The 24,265-nt window shown below is 52.9% G+C and overlaps 1 protein-coding gene across 2 annotated transcripts; it reads right to left on the bottom strand.

The window, feature by feature from the left end:
- Window positions 1-1,329: 1,329 nt before the first annotated feature.
- LOC120916960 (small VCP interacting protein) lies at window positions 1,330-21,271 on the bottom strand. 2 transcript variants are annotated; one of them, XM_040327897.1, is made up of 5 exons: window positions 21,151-21,271; window positions 17,047-17,106; window positions 12,591-12,641; window positions 12,119-12,241; window positions 1,330-1,938 (listed from the first exon to the last, which is right to left on the bottom strand). In XM_040327897.1, the coding sequence occupies exons 1-5, from the start codon at window positions 21,211-21,213 to the stop codon at window positions 1,924-1,926; spliced, it is 312 nt and encodes a 103-aa protein (XP_040183831.1). In that variant the 5' UTR covers window positions 21,214-21,271; the 3' UTR covers window positions 1,330-1,923. The 2 variants fall into 2 exon arrangements, with proteins under 2 accessions (XP_040183831.1, XP_040183832.1); XM_040327898.1 differs by lacking the exon at window positions 17,047-17,106 and having other exon boundaries at window positions 21,151-21,268.
- Window positions 21,272-24,265: the final 2,994 nt, after the last annotated feature.

Genomic DNA, 24,265 nt, shown 5'->3' with positions numbered 1-24,265 from the left:
TGGATAGCGTAGAGAAGGGATAGAACTGAGATTTCTCTTCTTGTTCTGTTCTTATTATCTGGACAGAAAGTGAGGGGGAAATCACCCTCATGGGGACACAGTAATAAGATCCTGACAGAGGCCCCCAATCTTCCCCTCTATACTGGAAAATACGTTTTTATTTCTGTCTGTAGCCCTGTTGGACGGATTCCCCTTACTTCCTGTTCTATGCCCCTATTAAAGAGGGAGGGGGGAGATTTGCTTACTTCCTGTTCTATGCCCTTATGGGTGGGGAATCCCCTCACTTTATATATGGTGTCCCTGTTAGAGGGGGAGAGGGGTTCCATTCACTTCCTGTTCTATGCCCCTATGGGGGGGGGGGGGTGGATTAATCCACACACTTCCTGTTCTATGCCCCTATGGGGGTGGAATCCACTCACTTCCTGTTCTATGCCCCTATGGGGGTGGAATCCACTCACTTCCTGTTCTATGCCCCTATTAAAGAGGGAGGGATTTGCTTACTTCCTATTCTATGCCCCTATGGGTGGGAAATCCCCTCACTTTATGTATGGTGTCCCTGTTAGAGGGGAAGAGGGGTTCCATTCACTTCCTGTTCTATACCACTATGGGGGGGGGGGTGGATTAATCCACTCACTTCCTGTTCTATGACCCTATGGGGGTGGAATCCACTCACTTCCTGTTCTATGCCCCTGGGTGGGGTAATCCCCTTACTTTATGTATGTGTTCCTATAGAGGGGGGGTTCCCATCACTTCCTGTTCTATGCCCCTATGGGGGGGGGGTGGATTAATCCACTCACTTCCTGTTCTATGCCCCTATGGGTGGGGTAATCCCCTTACTTTATGTATGTGTTCCTATAGAGGGGGGGGGGGGTTCCCATCACTTCCTGATCTATGCCCCTATGGGGGGGGGGGGGGTGGATTAATCCACTCACTTCCTGTTCTATGCCCCTATGGGGGTGGAATCCACTCACTTCCTGTTCTATGCCCCTATAGGGGGGTGGGGTAATCCACTCACTTCCTGTTCTATGCCCCCATGGCGGGGGGGTTGGTTGATCCACTCACTTCCTGTTTTATGCCCTATGGGGGGGGGCGTGTGGTTGGTGGGTTAATCCACTCACTTACTGTTCTATGCCCCCTATATGGGGGTGGGGGTAATCCACTCACTTCCTGTTCTATGCCACTATGGGTGGGGAACATGTTCCTGTTGAAGGGGGAAGCGAGGGTCCCGTCACTTCCTGTTCTATGCCCCTATGGATGGGGAATCCCCTCACTTTTGTGTACGGTGTCCCTGTTGGAGTAAAAAGGGGGTTCCCTTCACTTCCTGTTCTATGCCCCTATGGGGGAGGGAGGGGGGGGGGTATCTGGTCACTTTCTGTTCTATACCCCTATGGGGTGGGGGTTCCTCTCACTTTTTTTTTTTTTTTACATGATTTTGACAAAACAAGAACAAGTTGGGAGATTTCTTCTCACTTCCTGCTGTGTGACTGCAACAGGAAGTGAGGATAAATCTCCCAAACAGAAACACAAACAGCTTAAAAATGGCCTCTGCAGCTTCCCTGCTCCATCCAAAATAAAAGAAGAAGTTTTGGTGACAGTTGGGCTTTTAATTGGGCGACGACTGGCAGTGATCAGTCCGGTCATCTTATATAAAGTTTGGCACGGCCGGTTGGGGGACAGGCGAAGTCTCCGGTGTGGTGATGATGATGATGGGCGGGGGGTGGAGATTTGCGTTAGCAGCTTGGATTTAAGCAATACGGGACTGCGAAGCGATAGGCTGCAGAGGTCAGGGGTCGTCGCCGCCCACAACGCAGCGTCACCGACTGTCTCCAGGAACCACAATATGCAAACAGCAAAAGCCAGACAATTGTTCCAAGAACGGGAATTCTGCAACAACAACATCGTCTTCCGGGATCCGTCCAATCGCTAGCCGACCTGCCACTGGAAGACAACCAATAAAAAGTCGCATTAGACCTCGCCTTTTTTTTTTTATATTCAAACACACAAAAATAGGATTTTGTACTCACCGTAAAATCCATTTCTCTGAGTTCATGGACGGACACAGCAGCAATTGACCTTCTGGTATTATCCTCCCTTTTAGGAGATTGACTAAGCAGAAAAACAGCATGTTAAGTGTTAAAACACTCCACATAGTACAGCACCGCCCATGGGGGCGGATCCCCCGGGTACACCCCTCTCTTTGCATCATGCCTCTGGGCCAGATTTTCAAAAGAGATACGACGGCGTATCTCCAGATACGACGGCGTAACTCTGAGTCTGGGCGGTCGTATCCATGCACCTGATTCTTAGAATCAGTTACGCATAGATTTCTATTAGATCCGACCGGCGTAAGTCTGTTACGCCGTCGGATCTTAACTGCATATTTACGCTGGGCGTGTACGCTGATTTACACCTAGAAATATGTAAATCAGCTAGATACGTGAATTCACGAACGTACGCCCGGCCGACGCAGTACAGATACGCTGTTTCCGTTAGGCTTTTCCCAGTGTAAAGTTACCCCTGCTATATGGTGGCGTACATGTGGCATACCAATGTTAAGTATGGCCGTCGTTCCCGCGTCGAATTTTGAACATTTTACGTCGTTTGCGTAAGTCGTCCGTGAATGTGGCTGGACATCATTTACGTTCACGTCGAAACCAATACGTCCTTGCGGCGTACTTTGGAGCAATGCACACTGGGAAATTGCATGCGCCGTTCGTCAAAAACATCAATCATGACGGGTCACAAGTTATTTACATAAAACACGCCCCCCTGTTCCAAATTTGATTTAGGTGGGTTTAGGCGGGCCTATTTACGCTACGCCGCCGCAACTTACGAAGCAAGTGCTTTGAGAATACAGCACTTGCCCGTCTAAGTTGCGGAGGCGTAACGTAAATCGGATACGTTACGCCCGCGCAAAGATACGCCGATCTACGAGAATCTGGCCCTCAGTTCGTAAACAAGCAGTACAAACAAAAAGAGGGGTGGGTGCTGTGTCCGTCCATGAACTCAGAGAAATGGATTTTACGGTGAGTACAAAAATCCTATTTTCTCTTCCGTTCATGGATGGACACAGCAGCATTGACCTTAGGGACTGTGACGGTATCGGTATGATATCCCCGTCAACGTTCTTCCCATAACGAAAATCACCCCAATATTCCACGAGGAGGGATATCCCTGGAATCGCCCAGAAAGCCACACATGAGACCAGCTTACTGCTTGAACAACACAGACTTTAATGTTATAACACACAGCTTATATGTCATTTCCAAAACTGTTACAATGACAAATCTCCGCCCCCCTCACACTGGGGCTTCCATACAGATGAGTAGGTAGACACGACGGGGCCGATGCTGAAACACATTTTCTTTAGACAATGACATCAATGACGCTGAGCACTAGCTGTACTGAATACATCAACCAGACCGCTCGACCTCGCATAGAGAGAGATAATTACCACAATGAAGCAATCAGAATAATTAACACAAGCCACTTAAACCCAGCTCTCCTTCACACAACACAATAGATCAATTAACCTTTAGAAATAGTGAGGGGACATTAGCACATCAATAACCTGGCTAGCAGGGAGCAGTAAACTGAGACATATAGGCAAATGTATCACAATGGCCCCCCTTTTGCTCCCTGCTCCGGCAAACCCGGTTGGACCTTCCCTGGTCCAGTAGGGTTGACGGGTTCAGAGCTATTAGTCAGAGGTTAACTCCGTTTGGCATGACTGACCTCCCTTGGCAACTGCTTCAGACTCAGGTATGTCACCGGGTCGTCAGATCACACGCCGGTCAGTCCCCAAGTCTTTGTGCGATCTGCAAAGTCACCAGAAGTCAGTGTGAAGACAGCGAATGGGTCTGTGCGCCGCCGTCTAGGTGTCCCGCTATGGGAGGGGGCAGGTTATGGCTCTGAAGTGACAATCCCAGGAGATTCATAAAAAGAAAAAGTTATATTTGTTGAAATGCTGTAGCACTGGTGCTCAGAGTCCGGGGGGGGGGGGGGGGGAGGGGAATCAGAGCCCCATAAGGTCAGCCACCCCCTGCTCACTCCGCAGCCGCCGGTTCTCCTCTTGGAGCTTCTCCAGCTCCATCTCCAGTTCATGGAGCCTGGGGGGGTCAGCCTGCTGTGACCTCAGGTGGTTGTTCTCCTCCTCCATGCGGCTTATGCACTCCTCCAGCTCTATGTACTCACGGATCAGCTCCTGCTTGCTCATGTCCTGCAGGCTCTCCACGTGGTCCTTCATCATCAGGAACTGGGTGGTGGTGTAAGGGGCCACCGGTGGGCCCTTGGCGAACATCTCGGCACGCATCTGGGACGCCCGCTGCGACTCCCTCTCCTCCAGTCGCTTCTTCTCCTCCCAGGTCAGCTTGTTATACGGCTTCCAGGACCTCTTCTTCTTGAAGGGTGGCCGGCGGTGCCTCTTTCTGCCCAGCTCCCTCCAGGGCCCCTCCGGCTCAGGGCTGTCGCCCATGACCAGCTGACAATGGTGTTCCCTGTTGTCCGTAATAACAGATTGTACCATGAGGGCTTCGTAAGGGGTGCCCAATGGTTCTTCCTGACCCAGCTCCTTTGGATCCCAAGCCGAGTCTACACAATGGGCTGCTGCTGGTGGGCGGTACCCAGGTTGAGACCAATTTGACCTGGTGTTGTCATTCATGGGGCAATTCTGCTTGAAGTGACCCAGCTGTTTGCACCGGAAGCAGCGTTGTTCGTTGCCCTCCTGGCGATGATAGCGAGGGCTAGATGTCACCGGTCTGTTAGGAGGTTGGTATCTAGCGGTTGGTGGGTGTGAGGGCACCGTTTGTGGTGGAGGTTGTTCCTGTGGTGTGACCTGGTTCGTCTTGCGAGTATCTGCATATTCATCCGCCAACTTCGCGGCCTCTGGTAGAGTCATGGGCCTGCGATCTCTCACCCAATCTTTGACGTCCGTCTGGATGTGATTGTAAAATTGCTCCAGGAGCATTAGTTGCAAAATGTCCTCTGCGGTGGTGGCCTGGCTGCTGTTAGCCCAGTTAGAGGCCGACCGGGACAATTGGCATGCCCATTCCGCATAAGAGTCTTTCGTGGTTTTGCGTGAATCCCTGAACTTCTGTCGGTGGGACTCTGGGGTTAATGCATAACGAGCCAGGAGCACTTCTTTAACCCGGGCGTAGCTATGGATATCCTGATCTGGCACGGTCCGGAAAGCATCAGAAGCTTTGCCTGACAGTTTGCCTGACAATATTGCAACCCAGTCTCCTCTAGCTATTCGGTGCAGGTTACATTGTCGCTCAAAATCCGCCAGGAAGTTATCAATCTCACAGTCCTTTTCATCAAAAGCTTTAAAAGCGCTAAACGGAATCTTCCTTGCGTCTGCTGTGCTGTACTCACTGTTTGGAGAATGTGCGGCTGCTTGTTGGACTGCTGCCAGTTTTAACTGTAGTTCTGCGTCCCTTATTTCTTTAGCCTCCTTCGCTAACAGGTCCATCACTTTCAGTACCACATCTGGTGTTGGGTTCGGGCCGAACCACGCTAGCTTCTCTCTCATTAGCTTGTTGGCTGGCGATTCCTCCTCCTGAATCACTGGTGTCTCCATCTCTTGTACTGCTGGCGTTGCTGCAATCCCGTCCTCCTGGTCTAGCTCCATTGATTCTGCCATGATGACCCGCTTGGTTTTGTTGCTAGCAATCCTTCCACGAACTTCCAGTAGTTCTTCCAGTGTCTGCTTGGAATCCGGGTGTGAAGGGGAATAGAAGGGAAAAATCCCACTGCTACCAACCAATTGTGACGGTATCGGTATGATATCCCCGTCAACGTTCCCTTCTTCCCATAACGAAAATCACCCCAATATTCCACGAGGAGGGATATCCCTGGAATCGCCCAGAAAGCCACACATGAGACCAGCTTACTGCTTGAACAACACAGACTTTAATGTTATAACACACAGCTTATATGTCATTTCCAAAACTGTTACAATGACAAATCTCCGCCCCCCTCACAGGGACCTCCCCAAGCAGTGTCAAAAATCGAGGGGCGGGAAAACACAGCAAACCAACTTCACCCCAAACAAACCAGAGCTCCTCAACGGAGGAACTTCAACCATAAACAGCCGCCTGTAACACCCTGCGGCCAAAGGAGGCATCCGAAGACACACTCACATCCACCTTGTAAAACTTTGAGAAGGTGTGGACTGACGACCAGGTCGCTGCCTTACACACCTGTAAAACAGACGCTTGATGGCGAAAAGCCCAAGAGGCACCAATTGCCCTGGTCGAATGCGCCGTAACCGGGAAGGGGGGCGCCCGCCCCTTTAGGGCATAGGCCTGGAGCACGACCTGTCTGATCCACCTAGAAATGGTGGCCGATGAGACCGCCAGACCCTTCTTAGGACCAGTCACCGACACTAACAGTGAGTCCGACTTCCGAAACTGAGCCATAGTAGACAGGTACACCCGTAGGGCCCGAACCACGTCCAAGGAATGTAAAGTGGCCTCCTTCGGGTTTTTCGGCCGAGGACACAAGGATGGAAGAACAATGTCCTCATTAATGTGAAAAGCCGAAACAACCTTTGGAAGGAATGACGGCTGCGGCCGCAGCACCACCTTATCCTTGTGGATGACCAAGTAGGGAGCCTTGCAGGACAAGGCCGCCAGTTCAGATACTCGTCTGACCGAGGTAATTGCCACCAGAAAAGTAATTGCCACCAGAAAAACCACCTTCTGGGAAAGAGTCAATAAAGGGATTTTTCGAATGTCCTCAAACGGAGACTCTTGAAGCACCGAGAGGACTAAATTCAAGTCCCATGGAGGCAGTGGAGGGCGCACAGGAGGGGCCACATGCCGGACCCCCTGCACAAACGTACGCACCAGAGTGTGCGCCGCCAAGGGTCGCCAAAAGTAAATGGCTAGAGCCGAAATCTTTTTTTTTTTTAAAGGTACATTTTTATTTTGAAATTTTTGTACATACAAAACAGACAGTACAACAAACACACATCCTAGGCGAACATCGCCCGGTACATCATTTTACAAAACTTTGGTAGCTGGTACACATTGAGCATTTTCATAAAAACACACAGAGAAAGGTGGGAGAAAAACAACAGAATCCATAATTTACTCACTTAGTTCTATTCAACGGGCAGAGAGCCGAAATCTGACTCTTAACCGTACTTAAGGCGAGAGCCTGATCCACCCTACGCTGTAAGAACAGCAGAATTCGGGACATCACGTATGTACGGCGGTGCCACTTCATTTCTTCACACATGGAGATGTAGGCCTTCCACGTACGATGGTAAATCCTCCGTAAAGTAGCCTTCCGTGCTCGTAGCATGGTAGAAACCACCGATCCCGACAGACCTCGATCCTTCAGCACCTGGCTCTCAACAGCCACGCCGTTAAAGCCAACAACTGTAAAGCAGGGTGGAAGATCGGACCCTGCGACAGAAGGTCTTCTCTCAGGGGTAGACACCAGGGGACGTCTGCCACCAGATCCGCGTACCAGGGACGGCGCGGCCAATCCGGAGCGATCAGGATTGTTGGTATCCCCTCGGCTTCCACTCTGCGCAGCAGGCGAGGAAGAAGCTTCAGAGGAGGGAAGGCGTAGATTAGGCGATAGTGACCCCATGGCGCCACCGACGCGTCCGCCCACAGGTCTCTTGACCTGGCCACGAACCGTGACACCTTTCCGATTGAGCCGCCCAGGATCCAAAAATGCTGGAAAAAAATAAAAGGAAAGCGAGAAAAATCGCAAAAAATCTCCAGAGCACATGGGCCCAGAAGAGCCATGTCTTCTCCTTTTGCTAGGCAGAAAAAAAACTGAGGCTGCATGATGCAGAGAGAGGGATGTACCCGGGGGATCCGCCCCCTGGGAGGTACTGTACTGTGTGGAGTGTTTTAACACTTGACATGCTGTTTTTCTGCCTAGTCAATCTCCTAAAAGGAAGGATAATACCCTAAGGTCAATTGCTGCTGTGTTCGTCCATGAACGGAAGAGAAAGAGAACATTTCACAATTATATATATTTTTCTTCTAATATCTGTGAAAAAAGGTTGGGGGTCCTCTGCCAGGACATGCGACTACAAAACACTGCCCCCTAAAGTCTCCACAGAGTACTACAACTCCCGGTCTCCGTAGGCTGTACATGACGGGTGGGGAGATTGGGGAGGAGGATCCGTGTGAAGTGTCTGCCTAATAACATTCTAACAAGGAAGCCGAATCGGCTGGGGGGGGGGGAAGGTGAGCAGAGCTGCATTAAGATAATGGCTGCGTCGCCAAAGAACGCGGCCCGCTAAATCCGTCCGACAAGCTCCTCTCCGCCAGATGGAAGGCGTGAGGAAAGGTCATTCGTCTCACGGAACGTGTCGCAGCTTTCCTGCTGCCTGTCTTCTGCTTCACTCCGAGGATTTGGGAAAGTAATCCCATCAATCTAGACAGGAGGATCTCCGCCGCCACCTTGTGTCTGCAGCAGGAAATGCATGATTAAAAAAAAAGGAACAGAGCCATTTATAAAGATGTAAAATCCTGAAATCACCAGCAGTGCAGAGTATTTCAGGAGAGGAGAGTTATAGAGGAAGGAGCAGAGTCCTCCAGCAGAGTATTTCAGGAGAGGAGAGTTATAGAGGAAGGAGCAGAGTCATCCAGCAGTGCAGAGTATTTCAGGAGAGGAGAGTTATAGAGGAAGAAGCAGAGTCCTCCAGCAGAGCAGAGTATTTCAGGAGAGTTATAGAGGAAGGAGCAGAGTCCTCCAGCAGAGTATTTCTGGAGAGGAGAGTTATAGAGGAAGGAGCAGAGTCCTCCAGCAGAGTATTTCTGGAGAGGAGAGTTATAGAGGAAGGAGCAGAGTCCTCCAGCAGAGAATATCAGGAGAGGAGAGTTATAGAGGAAGGAGCAGAGTCCTCCAGCAGAGTATATCAGGAGAGGAGAGTTATACTCTGCTGGAGGACTCTGCTCCTTCCTCTATAACTCTCCTCTCCTGATATACTCTGCTGGAGGACTCTGCTCCTTCCTCTATATCAGGAGAGGAGAGTTATAGATAGGGTTGTTCAGATACCGATACCAGTATCGGTATCGGGACCGATACCGAGTATTTGCGGGAGTACTCGTACTCGCGCAAATACCCCCGATACCTAAATAGAATACTTTACCCCCCCTTTCCCCCCCCCGCCGCCGCATCGAGGGACATGGCTAGAGGGACATTGCTGCATATGTGAGGGACATGGCTAGAGGGACATTGCTGCATATGTGAGGGACATGGCTAGAGGGACATTGCTGCATATGTGAGGGACATGGCTGCATATGTGAGGGACATGGCTAGAGGGACATGGCTGCATATGGGGGGACATGGCTGCATTTGTGGGGGGACATGGCTGCATTTGTGGGGGGACATGGCTGCATTTGGGGACACATTTTAAAAAAGTATCGGTATTCGGTATCGGCGACTACTTGAAAAAAAGTATCGGTACTTGTACTCGGTCCTAAAAAAGTGGTATCGGGACAACCCTAGTTATAGAGGAAGGAGCAGAGTCCTCCAGCAGAGTATATCAGGAGAGGAGAGTTATAGAGGAAGGAGCAGAGTCCTCCAGCAGAGAATTTCAGGAGAGGAGAGTTATAGAGGAAGGAGCAGAGTCCTCCAGCAGAGCAGAGTATTTCAGGAGAGGAGAGTTATAGAGGAAGGAGCAGAGTCCTCCGGCAGAGCAGAGTATTTCAGGAGAGGAGAGTTATAGAGCAAGGAGCAGAGTCCTCCAGCAGTGCAGAGCAGGGTTTGACAAATTTGCTTGGAATCTAGGATCCAGCTAAAAAAGTTAGGAGCCAGAAAACGCGCCCCATCGCGCGCAGAAGCGAACACATACGTGAGCAGCGGCCGCATATGAAAACGGTGTTCAAACCACACATGTGAGGTGTCGCCGCGATGGTTAGAGTGAGAGCAATAATTTTAACCCTAGAACTCCTCTAACTCAAAACATGCAACCTGTAGAGTTTTTTTTAAACGTCACCTATGGAGATTTTAAAGGGTAAAAGTTTGTCGCCATTCTACGAGCGGGCGCAATTTTGAAGCGCGACATGATGGGTATCAATTTACTCGGCGTAACATTATCTTTCACAATATAAAAAAAAATGTGGCTAACTTTACTGTTGTCTTATTTTTTTTATTTCAAAAAAGATTTTTTTCCCCCAAAAAAAGTACGCTTGTAAGACCGCTGAGCAAATACGATGTGACAGAAAGTATTTTACAACCACCATTTTATTCTCTAGGGTGTTAGAGCCCCCAAACATTATATATATATTTTATTCTAATCAGAGGGAAGGAAATGGCAGTGAAAACACATGGGAAGCTCCATTAGAATTGCTGGTTTACTTGTCATGCCAACGGCCACCTCAAGAAGGCGCCAGAGCACAGAAGGAAGCTTAGGCCTGTAGAAGGCCGCAAAGCTACGGCCTCAATTACCGGCCGGCGCGGGAGTGCACGGAGACCCAGGATGGGTTTCCATGCGCCCCCACCTCCCCCTGCCGCGCGATCGCATCGGGCTGCGCCGGTCGGTAACTGAGGGTGCGGCTTTGCGGCCTTCTGCAGGCCCAAGCTTCCCCGGGCACCAGGTTGCCAATTCTAGTCGCAATTGCGACCAGGCGCCCAGATTTTGTCAAACCCTGATGCAGAGTATATCAGGAGAGGAGAGTTATAGAGGAAGGAGCAGAGTCCTCCAGCAGTGCAGAGTATTTCAGGAGAGGAGAGTTATAGAGGAAGGAGCACAGTCCTCCAGCAGAGTATATCAGGAGAGGAGAGTTATAGAGGAAGGAGCAGAGTCCTCCAGCAGAGTATTTCAGGAGAGGAGAGTTATAGAGGAAGGAGCAGAGTTCTCCAGCAGAGTATTTCTGGAGAGGAGAGTTATAGAGGAAGGAGCAGAGTCATCCAGCAGTGCAGAGTATTTCAGGAGAGGAGAGTTATAGAGGAAGAAGCAGAGTCCTCCAGCAGAGCAGAGTATTTCAGGAGAGTTATAGAGGAAGGAGCAGAGTCCTCCAGCAGAGTATTTCTGGAGAGGAGAGTTATAGAGGAAGAAGCAGAGTCCTCCAGCAGAGCAGAGTATTTCAGGAGAGTTATAGAGGAAGGAGCAGAGTCCTCCAGCAGAGTATTTCTGGAGAGGAGAGTTATAGAGGAAGGAGCAGAGTCCTCCAGCAGAGTATATCAGGAGAGGAGAGTTATAGAGGAAGGAGCAGAGTCCTCCAGCAGAGTATATCAGGAGAGGAGAGTTCTGGAGGAAGGAGCAGAGTCCTCCAGCAGAGTATTTCAGGAGAGGAGAGTTATAGAGGAAGGAGCAGACCCCCAATCCTCATGCAGACCCTATATGATGCAGTCCTAAGGACGTAACGCGTAGGGTGGGGCTGCAAACGTGAGGTCCTCACGCTGGGAACTTCCCCGATATTTTAGGAGAGTAAAAGTTAGACAGAGGAAGGAGCAGAGTCCTCCAGCAGAGTATTTCACAGATAAAATCTCCCATTCCTTAGGTCAGCATTGCTCAGCCAATACAAGTACAGCTGCAATTATTTCACACCCTGCAAGTGATCAGAGCCGGAATTAGAAGCACATAGAAGTACGGAGTGTTTACACCACACACGGGGCGTGTATCCCATCCAATCTGGAAGGATCCCCCCCCTCAGTGTTATACAACACATTCCAGCCAGACTAGAAATAGACGGAAGGGCCCCGCATTGCTTGTTGGGGGGCCCCGCATTGCTTGTTGGGGGGCCCCGCATTGCTTGTTGGGGGGCCCCGCATTGCTTGTTGGGGGGCCCCGCATTGCTTGTTGGGGGGCCCCGCATTGCTTGTTGGGGGGGCCCCGCATTGCTTGTTGGGGGGGGCCCCGCATTGCTTGTTGGGGGGGGCCCCGCATTGCTTGTTGGGGGGGCCCCGCATTGCTTGTTGGGAGGGCCCCGCATTGCTTGTTGGGGGGCCCCGCATTGCTTGTTGGGGGGCCCCGCATTGCTTGTTGGGGGGCCCCGCATTGCTTGTTGGGGGGCCCCGCATTGCTTGTTGGGGGGCCTGCAGTGGGATCCGGAGAATTTATAGCACTTTCTAGATTTCACATTCAGGTTTTAGCGGCTGGCTGGGAGTTCTTTACCAGTCCGGCCTCCATTGTTCCACCTACCCGCAATCCTCCTCCTCCTCCACCACCGGGGGGCGCGGCCTCAGTCGTCATCTTCTCCACTTCCTCTTTCTTCCTCTTCTTCTGCTCCACAGAGGTCGGGTTCTTAATTCCCCGATTCACCGTCTGAAATCACAGAGGAGGCAAGTCATTCATAGATCTTCGCACACACACGTCCCAATCTGATCTCACTTACCCCTCCCTTACATCAGGGTCTTTCCCCGCAACCCCCCCCCCCCCCACACACACACACGTCCCAATCTGATCTCACTTACCCCTCCCCTCACATCAGGGTCTTTCCCCGCAACCCCCCCCCCCCACACACACACACGTGTACTCCAGGAAACTTCAAAACACCGGCAACTTTATTATCAGAGACAAACAAGCAAAGAGCCCCGTTCCTGATTGTTTGTCAATAAAGTTGCCATCATTTGAACGTTCCTGGAAATCCTGGGGAAGGCCGACCAAATCTCACCTCCATCTGTCTTTTCTCTGCCGCCTCCGCCAGCTGTCTCCTCTTCAACTCCTGGGGAGGAAACACAAATACCATCAGAGGCCGCCTCCCACATCCGCCATATATAACAACCTGACCCCTCCCCCCACATCCACACCTGACCCCTCCCCCCACATCCACACCTGACCCCTCCCCCCACATCCACACCTGACCCCTCCCCCCACATCCACACCTGACCCCTCCCCCCACAGCCACACCTGACCCCTCCCCCCACATCCACACCTGACCCCTCCCCCCACATCTGCCATATATAACAACCTGACCCCTCCCCCCACATCCACACCTGACCCCCTCCCCCCACATCCACACCTGACCCCTCCCCCCACATCCACACCTGACCCCTCCCCCCACATCCACACCTGACCCCTCCCCCCACATCCACCATATATAACAACCTGACCCCTCCCCCCACATCCACACCTGACCCCTCCCCCCACATCCACACCTGACCCCCTCCCCCCACATCCACACCTGACCCCCTCCCCCCACATCCACACCTGACCCCTCCCCCCACATCCACACCTGACCCCCTCCCCCCACATCTGACCCCTCCCCCCACATCCACACCTGACCCCTCCCCCCACATCCACACCTGACCCCCTCCCCCCACATCCACACCTGACCCCCTCCCCCCACATCCACACCTGACCCCTCCCCCCACATCCACCATATATAACAACCTGACCCCTCCCCCCACATCCACACCTGACCCCTCCCCCCACATCCGCCATATATAACAACCTGACCCCTCCCCCCACATCCACACCTGACCCCTCCCCCCACATCCGCCATATTTAACCACCTGACCCCTCCCCCCACATCCACACCTGACCCCTCCCCCCACATCCACACCTGACCCCCCCCCCCCACATCCGCCATATATAACAACCTGACCCCTCCCCCCACAGCCACACCTGACCCCCTCCCCCCACATCCACACCTGACCCCCTCCCCCCACATCCACACCTGAACCCTTCCCCCACATCCGCCATATTTAACCACCTGACCCCTCCCACCCCACATATTTAATCACATGACCCCTCCCCCCACACATCCGCCATATTTAACCACCTGACCCCTCCCCCCAAACTTGCACCATATTTATCCACTTGCCGACCTCCTCAGCAGAATGGCACGTACAGGCACATTGGCGTACCTGTACGTCCTCTGCTTGACGTGGGTGGGGGGTCCGATCAGGACCCCCCCCGGTACATGCGGCGGTCGGATTCCCGCGGGGAGCGATCCGGGACGACGGCGCGGCTATTCGTTTGTAGCCGCCCTGTCGCGATCGCTCCCCGGAGCTGGAGAACGGGGAGAGCCGTATGTAAACACGGCTTCCCCGTGCTTCACTGTGGCGGCGCATCGATCGAGTGATCCCTTTTATAGGGAGACTCGATCGATGACGTCATTCCTACAGCCACACCCCCCTACAGTTGTAAACACACACTAAGTGAACACTAAATGTTACAGCGCCCCCTGTGTTTAACTCCCAAACTGCAACTGTCATTTTCACAATAAACAATGCAATTTAAATGCATTTTTTGCTGTGAAAATGACAATGGTCCCAAAAATGTGTCAAAATTGTCCGAAGTGTCCGCCATAATGTCGCAGTCACGAAAAAAATCGCTGATCGCCGCCATTAGTAGTAAAAAAAATAAAAATGCAATAAAACTATCCCCTATTTTGTAAACGCTATAAATTTTGCGCAAACCAACCGATAAACGCTTATTGCGATTTTTTTACCAAGAATATGTAGAAGAATACGTATCGGCCTAAACTGAGGAAAAAAAAAATTATATATATTTTTTGTTATAAAATTCTGTAAATAAGTGCTGTATTTATCGGGCGTATAGTTCTCCGGTAGTCAGTGCATGCTGGGATTTGTAGTTCTCCGGTAGTCCGTGCATGCTGGTATTGGTAGTTCTCCGGCAGTCAGTGCATGCTGGGATTGGTAGTTCTCCGGTAGTCAGTGCATGCTGGGATTGGTAGTTCTCCGGTAGTCCGTGCATGCTGGGATTGGTAGTTCTCCGGTAGTCAGTGCATGCTGGGATTGGTAGTTCTCCTGTAGTCAGTGCATGCTGGGATTGGTAGTTCTCCTGTAGTCAGTGCATGCTGGGATTGGTAGTTCTCCTGTAGTCCGTGCATGCTGGGATTGGTAGTTCTCCTGTAGTCAGTGCATGCTGGGATTGGTAGTTCTCCTGTAGTCAGTGCATGCTGGGATTGGTAGTTCTCCTGTAGTCAGTGCATGCTGGGATTGGTAGTTCTCCGGTAGTCCGTGCATGCTGGGATTTGTAGTTCTCCGGTAGTCCGTGCATGCTGGGATTGGTAGTTCTCCGGTAGTCCGTGCATGCTGGGATTGGTAGTTCTCCGGTAGTCAGTGCATGCTGGGATTTGTAGTTCTCCGGTAGTCGGCTCACACTGTAATCCTCAGTAATCACACAGCAGCTGCCGTCAGCAATACAATGGAGGGTTTCAGTGACTCCGATAGACGGGCGGCTCGCAGCTTAGCAACAGGACCCGGCGGCTCAGCGAGGGGGAGGGGCTTTCTAATCGGCTGACTCAGCGAGCCCGGGGACGACACACACACCTTGTATCACCGGTTCAGACTGGGGGTGGGGGGTGTAATGGGGGGGGGGGTATTTTCTTGCCACACATTGGGCCCTCAGTACCAATGGAGCATGGTTTAACCACTTCAATACCGGGGGGGCACTCACCACCCCCTTCCTGCCCAGGCCAATTTTCAGCTTTCTACGCTGCCGCTGTTTAAGGCTCCATTCACACCTTGGCGACAAAACGCCCGACGCTCGATACGCTGGAGGGGCGAATTTCCATTGCTGTCTATGAGATGGTTCACATCTCACGCCGAAACGCCTGCCGCCTGAAATCAAGTCCCAGACCCTTTTTTTCCCAGACGGCATTGGCGTTCGGCCATAGACAGCAATGGAAATGATTTGATAAAAAAAAAGTTAAACGAATCGCGGCAAAATATGCCGCGCACGCGGTGTTACTTATCGCCTAGGTGTGAATGCAGCCTAAATGACAGTTGCGCGGTCATACAACACTGTATCCAAACACAAATTGTATCATTTTTCCCACGAATAGAAATTTCTTTTAGTGGTATTTGATCACCTCTGCGGTTTTTATTTTTTGCTAAACAGAAAAAATAAAATAAAAAAAGACCGAAAATTTAAAAAAAATAAAATTAAGTTTTTCGTTTGTTTCTGTTATAAAATTTTGTAAATAATTATGTTTTCTCTTTAACTGATGGGCACTGATAAGGCGACACCAATGAGGTGGCACAGACGATGGGCACTGATAGGCGGCACTGGTGGGCACTCATGGGCGGCACTGGTGGGCACTCATGGGCGGCACTGGCAGTGGTAGGCATTGTGAGTGGGCACTGATTGGCATTTCCCTGGTGGGTACTTATGGGTGGCACTGATAGGCGGCACTGGTGGTCACTCAAGGGTACTTATGGGTGGCACTGATGGGCATTGATACGTGGCACTGATGGGCATCCCTGGTGGCACATGGCAGTGGTAGGCATTGTTAGTGGGCACTGATTGGCAGCTGCCAGGACCCAGATTGGCATTTCCCTGCTGGTCTAGGGGGGGGGGGGGGCATACCTGGTGGTCCAGTGTGGATGGCCATCCTGGTGGTCCTGGGCGAGACCCGAGGGGGGGCATCACTGATAAACAATCAGCACAGACCCCCCTTTTCAGAAGAGCAGCTGATTGGCTCTCCTCTACTCGTGTCTGAGAAAAAGCCGATCAACGGCTCTTCCCGGTTACATCATGATCAGCTGTGATTGGACGCCGCTGATCACGTGGTAAAGAGTCTCCATCTGAGACTCTCTACCTAGACCGGAGTTGCAGTGTGTCAGACTGACACCCCGGACCACCGATCGCTGCGCGCCCCCGTCACATGACGTCCGGTTTAGGAGAACAGAACCAATTTGCCAACGTCATTTTGCTATATGGCGGGCAGCAAGTGGTTAAACAGAAGCAAAGATGGCGGCTTCCTTGGCGGAAAACGATAGGGGGGTTTATTTACACTTTAAAAGGAAAATTGTATAACGTATGGGCACAGCTCCATACTATGGGGGGGGGGGGGAGGTCACAGTGTAATAGGGTCTTTTTTTAAATCCCCTCATTGCCTATAAACTCCAATGTACAAACACGCATGCTCAGAAGCAATGCTCACCATAACACATTAGCAGAAGTTGCCCAAAGGGTGGCGCTAAAGAGCTGAAAAAAACCCCACTTGGTTTCGTGTTCGTTGGCCGACAATTATTTGCCGTTTGTATGCAAGACAAGTTCCTGGCCAACCCCCTTCGGACAAAAGTCCTACGATTTGTCCGCGGAAAAATCCGATTGTGTGTATGAGGCTTAAGAAAAAAACAACCAGTGACACTTACCGGTAACGGTGTTTCCGGGAAGTCTTCCAGGACAGGCCCCCGAGAGATGATTGGTCCCACCTGACAGGAAACACAATCAAGAAAGGAGGTCAAAACCCCGCCCCTTCCTGTGCTCCTCAGTTGTGAGAAGACCCAAACCAGTGCCCGTGTATTGTCACATTCTGCTGCCTATCGTAGAATGCTCCGGAAGTCACGTGGCGGCCAACTGCGCATGCGCGATGCGTTCCAATGGATTCACGGCAGTACACACCAGTGAAACCTCGGTCGGCATCCAGGCTCTTTCCTTAACATCCCTGTGGATTGGAGGATGTTAAAAAAAAGAGCCAGGAGGCCGAGCGAGCGGAGCGAGGACGTGAGGCCGACTGGCCACTTTCCTCTAAATCCACGTCGCCCTGAATGCCGGGTTCGCTGGTGTGTACTGTCGTAAATCTATTGGAACGCATCGCACTTGCGTTTGGAACGCATAGCGCATGCGCAGTTGGCCGCCACGTGACTTCCGCAGCATTCTACGATAGGCAACAGACTGACACTACACCGGAGAGTGAAACTCCTCAATGTTCTTACACCACGAATCTAAAGACGGGTGGGAAGGAGACCTGCCGTCCTGGAAGTCTTCCTGGAATCCCCGTTACCGGCAAGTGTAACGGGTCATTTTCTCAAGTCGTCTTCCAGGACGGCATCCTGAGAGAAGAGCGAGTAGCTCAGGCCTACCTTGGGGCGGGACAACAACATGTAGGACTTTTCTACTCCCTGGGTCACCAGTAGACCTAAAAGACTTACAGCAATTAGTACCAACCTCCCCATCTGCTGTACCCTGTAAGGGTAAAGGTCCTGGGGCTCCCCTTACCCCTGCCAGCTTGGTAGACCCCCCCCCCCCTGTGGTCTCCTCCATTGCTGTGGCCGCTATGGGCCCCTCCTCTCGCTCCATACCAGCGCACGATGCTTCCCTGCGAGCCTTGTGCCTGATGTCTCTAGGGAGAGCAGGATGTGGACGCCTTCTCCGCCGCCAGTCCGGCCTCCGCTCCCGAGTGCCAGACACCGCACCCAGTCCGCTCCCGAGTGTCAGACACCGCCGCCAGTCCGGCCTCCGCTCTCGAGTGCCAGACACCGCACCCAGTCCGCTCCCGAGTGTCAGACACCGCCGCCAGTCCGGCCTCCGCTCTCGAGTGCCAGACACCGCCGCCAGCCAAGGCCTCCGCTCCCAAGTGCCAGACACCGCCCCCAGTCCGCTCCCGAGTGCCAGACACTGCCGCCAGTCTGGCCTCCGCTCCCAAGTGCCAAACACCGCTCCCAGTCCGGGCCCCAGCTCCCGAGTGCGAGACACCGCTGCCAGTCTGGGCCCCCGCTTTCGAGACACCGCCGCCAGTCCGGGCCCCCGCACCCGAGTGCGAGACACCGCCGCCAGTCCGTGCCCCCGCACCCGAGTGCGAGACACCGCCGCCAGTCCGGGTCCCCGCTCCCGAGTGTCAGACACCGCCGCCAGTCCGCTCCCGAGTGCCAGACACCGCCGCCAGTCTGGCCTCCGCTCCCGAGTGCCAGACACCGCCGCCAGTCCTGCCTCCGCTCCCGAGTGCCAGACACCGCCGCTACTCTGGCCTCCGCTCCGGAGTGTCAGACACAATGCCGTCATTTTCTTGAAGCCTCAGTGACCGTAACTGCACCGATGTGATTTCCAGCATGGGGGGGTGGGGAGCCGTGTTATCTCCCTTTCTGGTAAAGATGTCGATCACCTCCTCTCCTTATCCAGCCATAGGGGCTTCTCACCGATCCCTTACAAACCACACACCATGGGGCCACAGGAGTCGGGGCCAGCCGGGCACAGCGTTCCCCCAAGGGAGATCCGACTGCCAGCCTCCTGCAAACTGAAAACCCCCGTCAGGTGAGGAAAGAGCAGGAAACTTGGTCCCTGAAGTTTTGGATACCCCCACCGTGCCAAGGGTCCTTCAGTACTCGAAGGGGGGGGGGGCTGCTGCCCCCCCTTCACCCCGCCCCCTCCCGGGAATGGCAAGCCCTACCAGACCCAGAAGCTTCCCTTCTTCCAGGGGGGAGACCTCCAGCCCTCGGTCTAAGAAAAAGAAATTGTTTCGCTATGAGTAGGGGGGGGGGGGATTTGACACAAATTAAAAACTGAGGAGCACAGGAAGGGGGTGGAGCTTATTGACCTCTTTCTTGTCAGTTGGGATCAATCTCAGGGGGGCCGTCCTGGAAGACGACTTGAGAAAAAGCAATATATGTGTTTTTAGTCGCATGCAATTCCAGGAGAAGAAAAAAAGAAAAGAAAAGGAATAAAAGTAATAATATTAGCAATAAATATTAAATATTGGCAAAATTAATCAATATCAGCAATCAAAAATTAATAAACAAAATGTTCATCTGAGCGATACAAATGATTAGTTCTTTATTAACAATAAAATCCTTACTTTTAGTATTATTATTATGATTGCTAATAATATTAAAAAGAATAATAATAATAATAATACAAGTACGGATTTTATTATTAAATTATTGTCAATACAGATACAGGTACCTCCCCCATCCATCTATGGGCGGCACCGAGACATCCTGGACACCAAAGGGTGTGTGTCTATGGAGGCACACAGCCCGGCTCGGGAGCGCGCACACACAGGGGGGGTGGGGGGCACCTGAAGGAAGGGAGAGCAGAGAGCATGGGGGGGGGGGGTCGGGGGCACCATCTAAGAGGAGGAAGGGGGAGGGCTCTGTACAGCATCATTAGTATCTGTATACAGGGAGCGTCACATGATTACTCCGCCCCGTACTGTGTGATATCTGGTCAGTTGCTACGAGTCATCATCATCAGTAATACCCTCCCTCCCCCCTCACCTGACACCCCCTGCACCCTCCCTCCCCATCCCCTGACACCCCCCTGCACCCGCCCTTGCTCATCCCCTGCCACCCCCCCTGCACCCACTCTCCCTCATCCCCTGCCACCCCCCTGCACCCACCCTCATCCCCATCACCACACTACAACCACATCCCCTGACACCCCCCTGCACCCACCCTCATCCCCTGACACCCCCCTGCACCCTCCCTCCCCATCCCCTGACACACCCCTGCACCCACCCTTCCCAATCAACCCACTACACCCACCCCATGACACCCCCCTCCCTCATCCCCTGACACCCCCTGCACCCACCCTCATCCCCTGACACCCCCCTGCACCCACCCTTCCCAATCAACCCACTACACCCACCCCCTGACACCCCCCTCCCTCATCCCCTGCCACCCCCCTGCACCCACCCTCATCCCCATCACCACACTACAACCACATCCCCTGACACCCCCCTGCACCCACCCTCATCCCCTGACACCCCCCTGCACCCTCCCTCCCCATCCCCTGACACACCCCTGCACCCACCCTTCCCAATCAACCCACTACACCCACCCCATGACACCCCCCTCCCTCATCCCCTGACACCCCCTGCACCCACCCTCATCCCCTGACACCCCCCTGCACCCACCCTTCCCAATCAACCCACTACACCCACCCCCTGACACCCCCCTCCCTCATCCCCTGCCACCCCCCTGCACCCACCCTCATCCCCATCACCACACTACAACCACATCCCCTGACACCCCCCTGCACCCACCCTCATCCCCTGACACCCCCCTGCACCCACCCTCATCCCCTGACACCCCCCTGCATCCACCCTCCCCATCCCCTGACACACCCCTGCACCCACCCTTCCCAATCAACCCACTACACCCACCCCCTGACACCCCCCTCCCTCATCCCCTGCCACCCCCCTGACACCCACCCTCCCTCATCCCCTTACACCCCCTTGCACCCACCCTCATCACCCCCCCTCCCTCATCCCCTGACACCCCCCTGCATCCGCCCTCATCCCCTGACACTCACCCTCCCTCATCCCCTGACACCCCCCCTCCCTCATCCCCTGACACCCCCCTGCATCCGCCCTCATCCCCTGACACCCCCCTGCATCCGCCCTCATCCCCTGACACTCACCCTCCCTCATCCCCTGACACCCCCCTGCACCCACTCTCCCTCACATCCCCCCCCTGACACCGCCCAATACACATCTCACTCAACACTCCAACCCCCTGACACCCCCTCTGAGCTCTCACCGGGTCCGGAGTCTCTATCACATCCTCGGCAGCTCCCCCCAAACACGGCAGACACATCCCCATCTTCCTCCTTCTTCCACCACACAGATCGGGGCAGTGCGGGGGAGGGGCTCTCCGGCCAGTCACAACAGCACGTGTTCCTATACGGGAGGGGCGGGGTCCTTCCCTGACAGTGTCTCCTCTTTCCACCTATAACACTAGAAGAAGATGCCATTTTCCCGGAGACCAAACTACACAGAGCTCTATGGAGGAGACCAACACAACATGGACCCGGAAGAGGAGACGGAAGTGGGAAACGGCTCCGTCATCACAGTGGCGACTGCTAGAGATGTGTATAATAATAAGAGCTGAGACTGGAAAATGTAAACAATGAGACCCTGGGGGGACTACAAGTCCCAGAGTACCAAAACCCCCCAATAGAGATCCAGATCTGCCCCCCCATAGACCATTGTTAATATTATTTGTATTATTAGAGGAGCACCAAAGTGAAAATCCCCAAAAACCTAAAATTCAGGACGTGTTTGTACCAAAATTTATGTTTAAAATGTAAATATTGTATTCTAAATGGACAACGCATTTAAATAAAGTCCAAAAAAAAAGTGTTAAATAAAAAAATGCTAAAGTGAAAACAAATAAACACAGTATCTCACAAAAGTGAGTACACCCCTCAGTGAAAATGTCCAAATTGGGCCCAAAGTGTCAATATTTTGTGTGGCCGCCATTATTTTCCAGCACGGCCTTAACCCTCTTGGGCATGGAGGTCACCAGAGCTTCACAGGTTGGCACCGGAGTCCTCTTCCCCTCCCCCATGACGACATCACAGAGCTGGTGGATGTTGGAGACCTTGCGCTCCTCCACCTTCCGTTTGAGGACCCCACAGATGATCAATAGGGTTTAGGTCTGGAGACATGCTTGGCCAGTCCATCACCTTTACCCTCAGCTCCTTTAGCAAGGCAGTGGTGGTCTTGGAGGTGTGTTTGGGGTGGTTATCATGTTGGAATACTACCCTGCGGTCCAGTCTCTGAAGGGAGGGGATCATGCTCTGCTTCAGTATGTCGCAGTACATGTTGGCATTCATGATCCCCTCAATGATCTGTATCCCCCCCAGTGTCGGCAGCTCTCATGCAGCCCCAGACCATGACCCTCCCCCCACCATGCCTGACTGTAGGCAAGACACACTTGTCTTTGTCCTCCTCACCTGGCCCCTCCCCCACACACGCCTGACACCATCTGACACCAAATACGTTTATCTTGGTCTCATCAGACCACAGGACGCGGTTCCAGGAATCCATGTCCTTAGTCTGCTTGTCTTCAGTAAACTGTTTGCGGCTCTTTCTTGTGCATCATCTTTAGAAGAGGCTTCCTTCTGGGACGACAGCCATGCAGACCAATTTGATGCAGTGTGCGGCATATGGTCTGAGCACTGACAGGCTGACCCCTCCCCCACCCCTTCAACCTCTGCAGCAATGCTGGCAGCACTCATATGTCTATTTCCCAAAGACAACCTCTGGATATGACGCTGATCACGTGACCTCACATTCTTTGGTGGACCAGGGCGAGGCGGGGGGAGGGGAACCCATCCTGTTATACCGCTGGATGGTCTTGGCCCCCGTGCTGCAGCTCAGTTTCAGGGTCTTCGCGATCTTCTTATATCCTCGGCCAGCGATGGAGAATTTTGGCATCCCAGATGTTTTGGAACTACATTTCCCATGATGCTCAGGCACTCTGCAGTGTAGTTGACCAGGACACGAGTGTACTGCGCTCGGTATATGCCGGCGCAGTATTCAAACTCGGCGCGGGAAACGAGCGAGGAGGACGCCGCAGAAGGACGCCGGACCCGACGAAGAGGACACCCGAAGCCGCAGACAGACGCCGGACCCGACGATGGACGCCGTGCAAGACACCAAACTGTAAGTACAAAAATCTTTTTTTCACAGGAATTTCGGGGCAACTTTAGGGATGCGCGCTATACGCGGGAGCGCGCTATACCCCAATAAATGCGGTAGTTCCAAAACATCTGGGGTGCCAAGATTCCCCATCACTGGCCTCGCCATCTTTATGTAGAGACACAATTCTTCTTTTCAGATCCTCAGGGAGTTCTTTGCCCCCCTCCCCTCCCCCGGTCGAATGCGACCCATTCAAGTGAATGTCGCTGCTCTGCTAGCACCCTGCAGCTACTGCATGCTAGTGCCGGGGCGAAGGGGTTAAAGGAGGTCGATGAGGAGGCGATGCCATACCGCCTTATCACCTGTCAAATGCTCTCTGAAGAGTCATCTGAATGCCGATCACTCTTCAGAGACCAACGCAAGTGTTTACACACCCTTCATTCTTTCTTTTTTTTTAATAATTGTTTCCCTTCCACAGTTTTTAGAATTGTATCTATTCATTTATTTTACATTTAGGCTCCATTCACACCTAGGCGTTTTGACGCCCGACGCTATTGCAGCCTGACATACGCTGGAGGGGTGATTTAACATTGTCAGCTATGGAGATGGTTCACATTTCCACGCCGAACGCCGAAACGCTATACACCTAAAGCTTAAAACAAGTCCCTGACCCTTTTTTTCAGGCGGCTTCGGCGTTCGGCCGTAGCCGACAATGTGTAAATCACCCCTCTAGCGAAAATCGCGGGACAAAACGCTGCAATTTGTCACGGCAAATCGCAGTACAATACGCCGCGTTCAGGTGTGAATGGAGCCTAACAATAGCCCTGTTTGCGGGGGGGGGGGGGGGGGTGTTTGGTCAAATATCAGGGATCCAAACAAGGGGGGGATAAAAGCTGCAAAGTGGGGGGGGGGGTCAGAAGGTCAAATGAGGGCATGTGCCAGGAAAAGGGGGGTAGCAGTAATTAGAGTGGTGGGAAAGGGGGGGCACATACTGTAGCTGATCCCCCCTGCAGTGAAACCAGGAGGAGGGAGAGGAGGAGAGCCAGCGGTGTTGGGGGGGATCAAAGCTGCAAAGTGGGGGGGTCAGAAAGTGAAATGAGGGTGGGTGCCAGGAAAGGGGGAGGGGGGGGGCAGCACAACTCCTGTGTGGCTCTACCTGCAGCTGGTGGAAGCGCAGTGCCGAAATGTCATCATAACAGTCAGCTAAAGAGTTGATTGGCTCTGCCAAG

The sequence above is a fragment of the Rana temporaria genome, chromosome 11 (genome assembly GCF_905171775.1).
Source record: "Rana temporaria chromosome 11, aRanTem1.1, whole genome shotgun sequence".
NCBI lineage: Eukaryota > Metazoa > Chordata > Amphibia > Anura > Ranidae > Rana > Rana temporaria.
The sequence above is the reverse complement of the archived record's forward strand: the minus strand, read 5'-3'. Positions and strand labels throughout refer to the sequence as shown.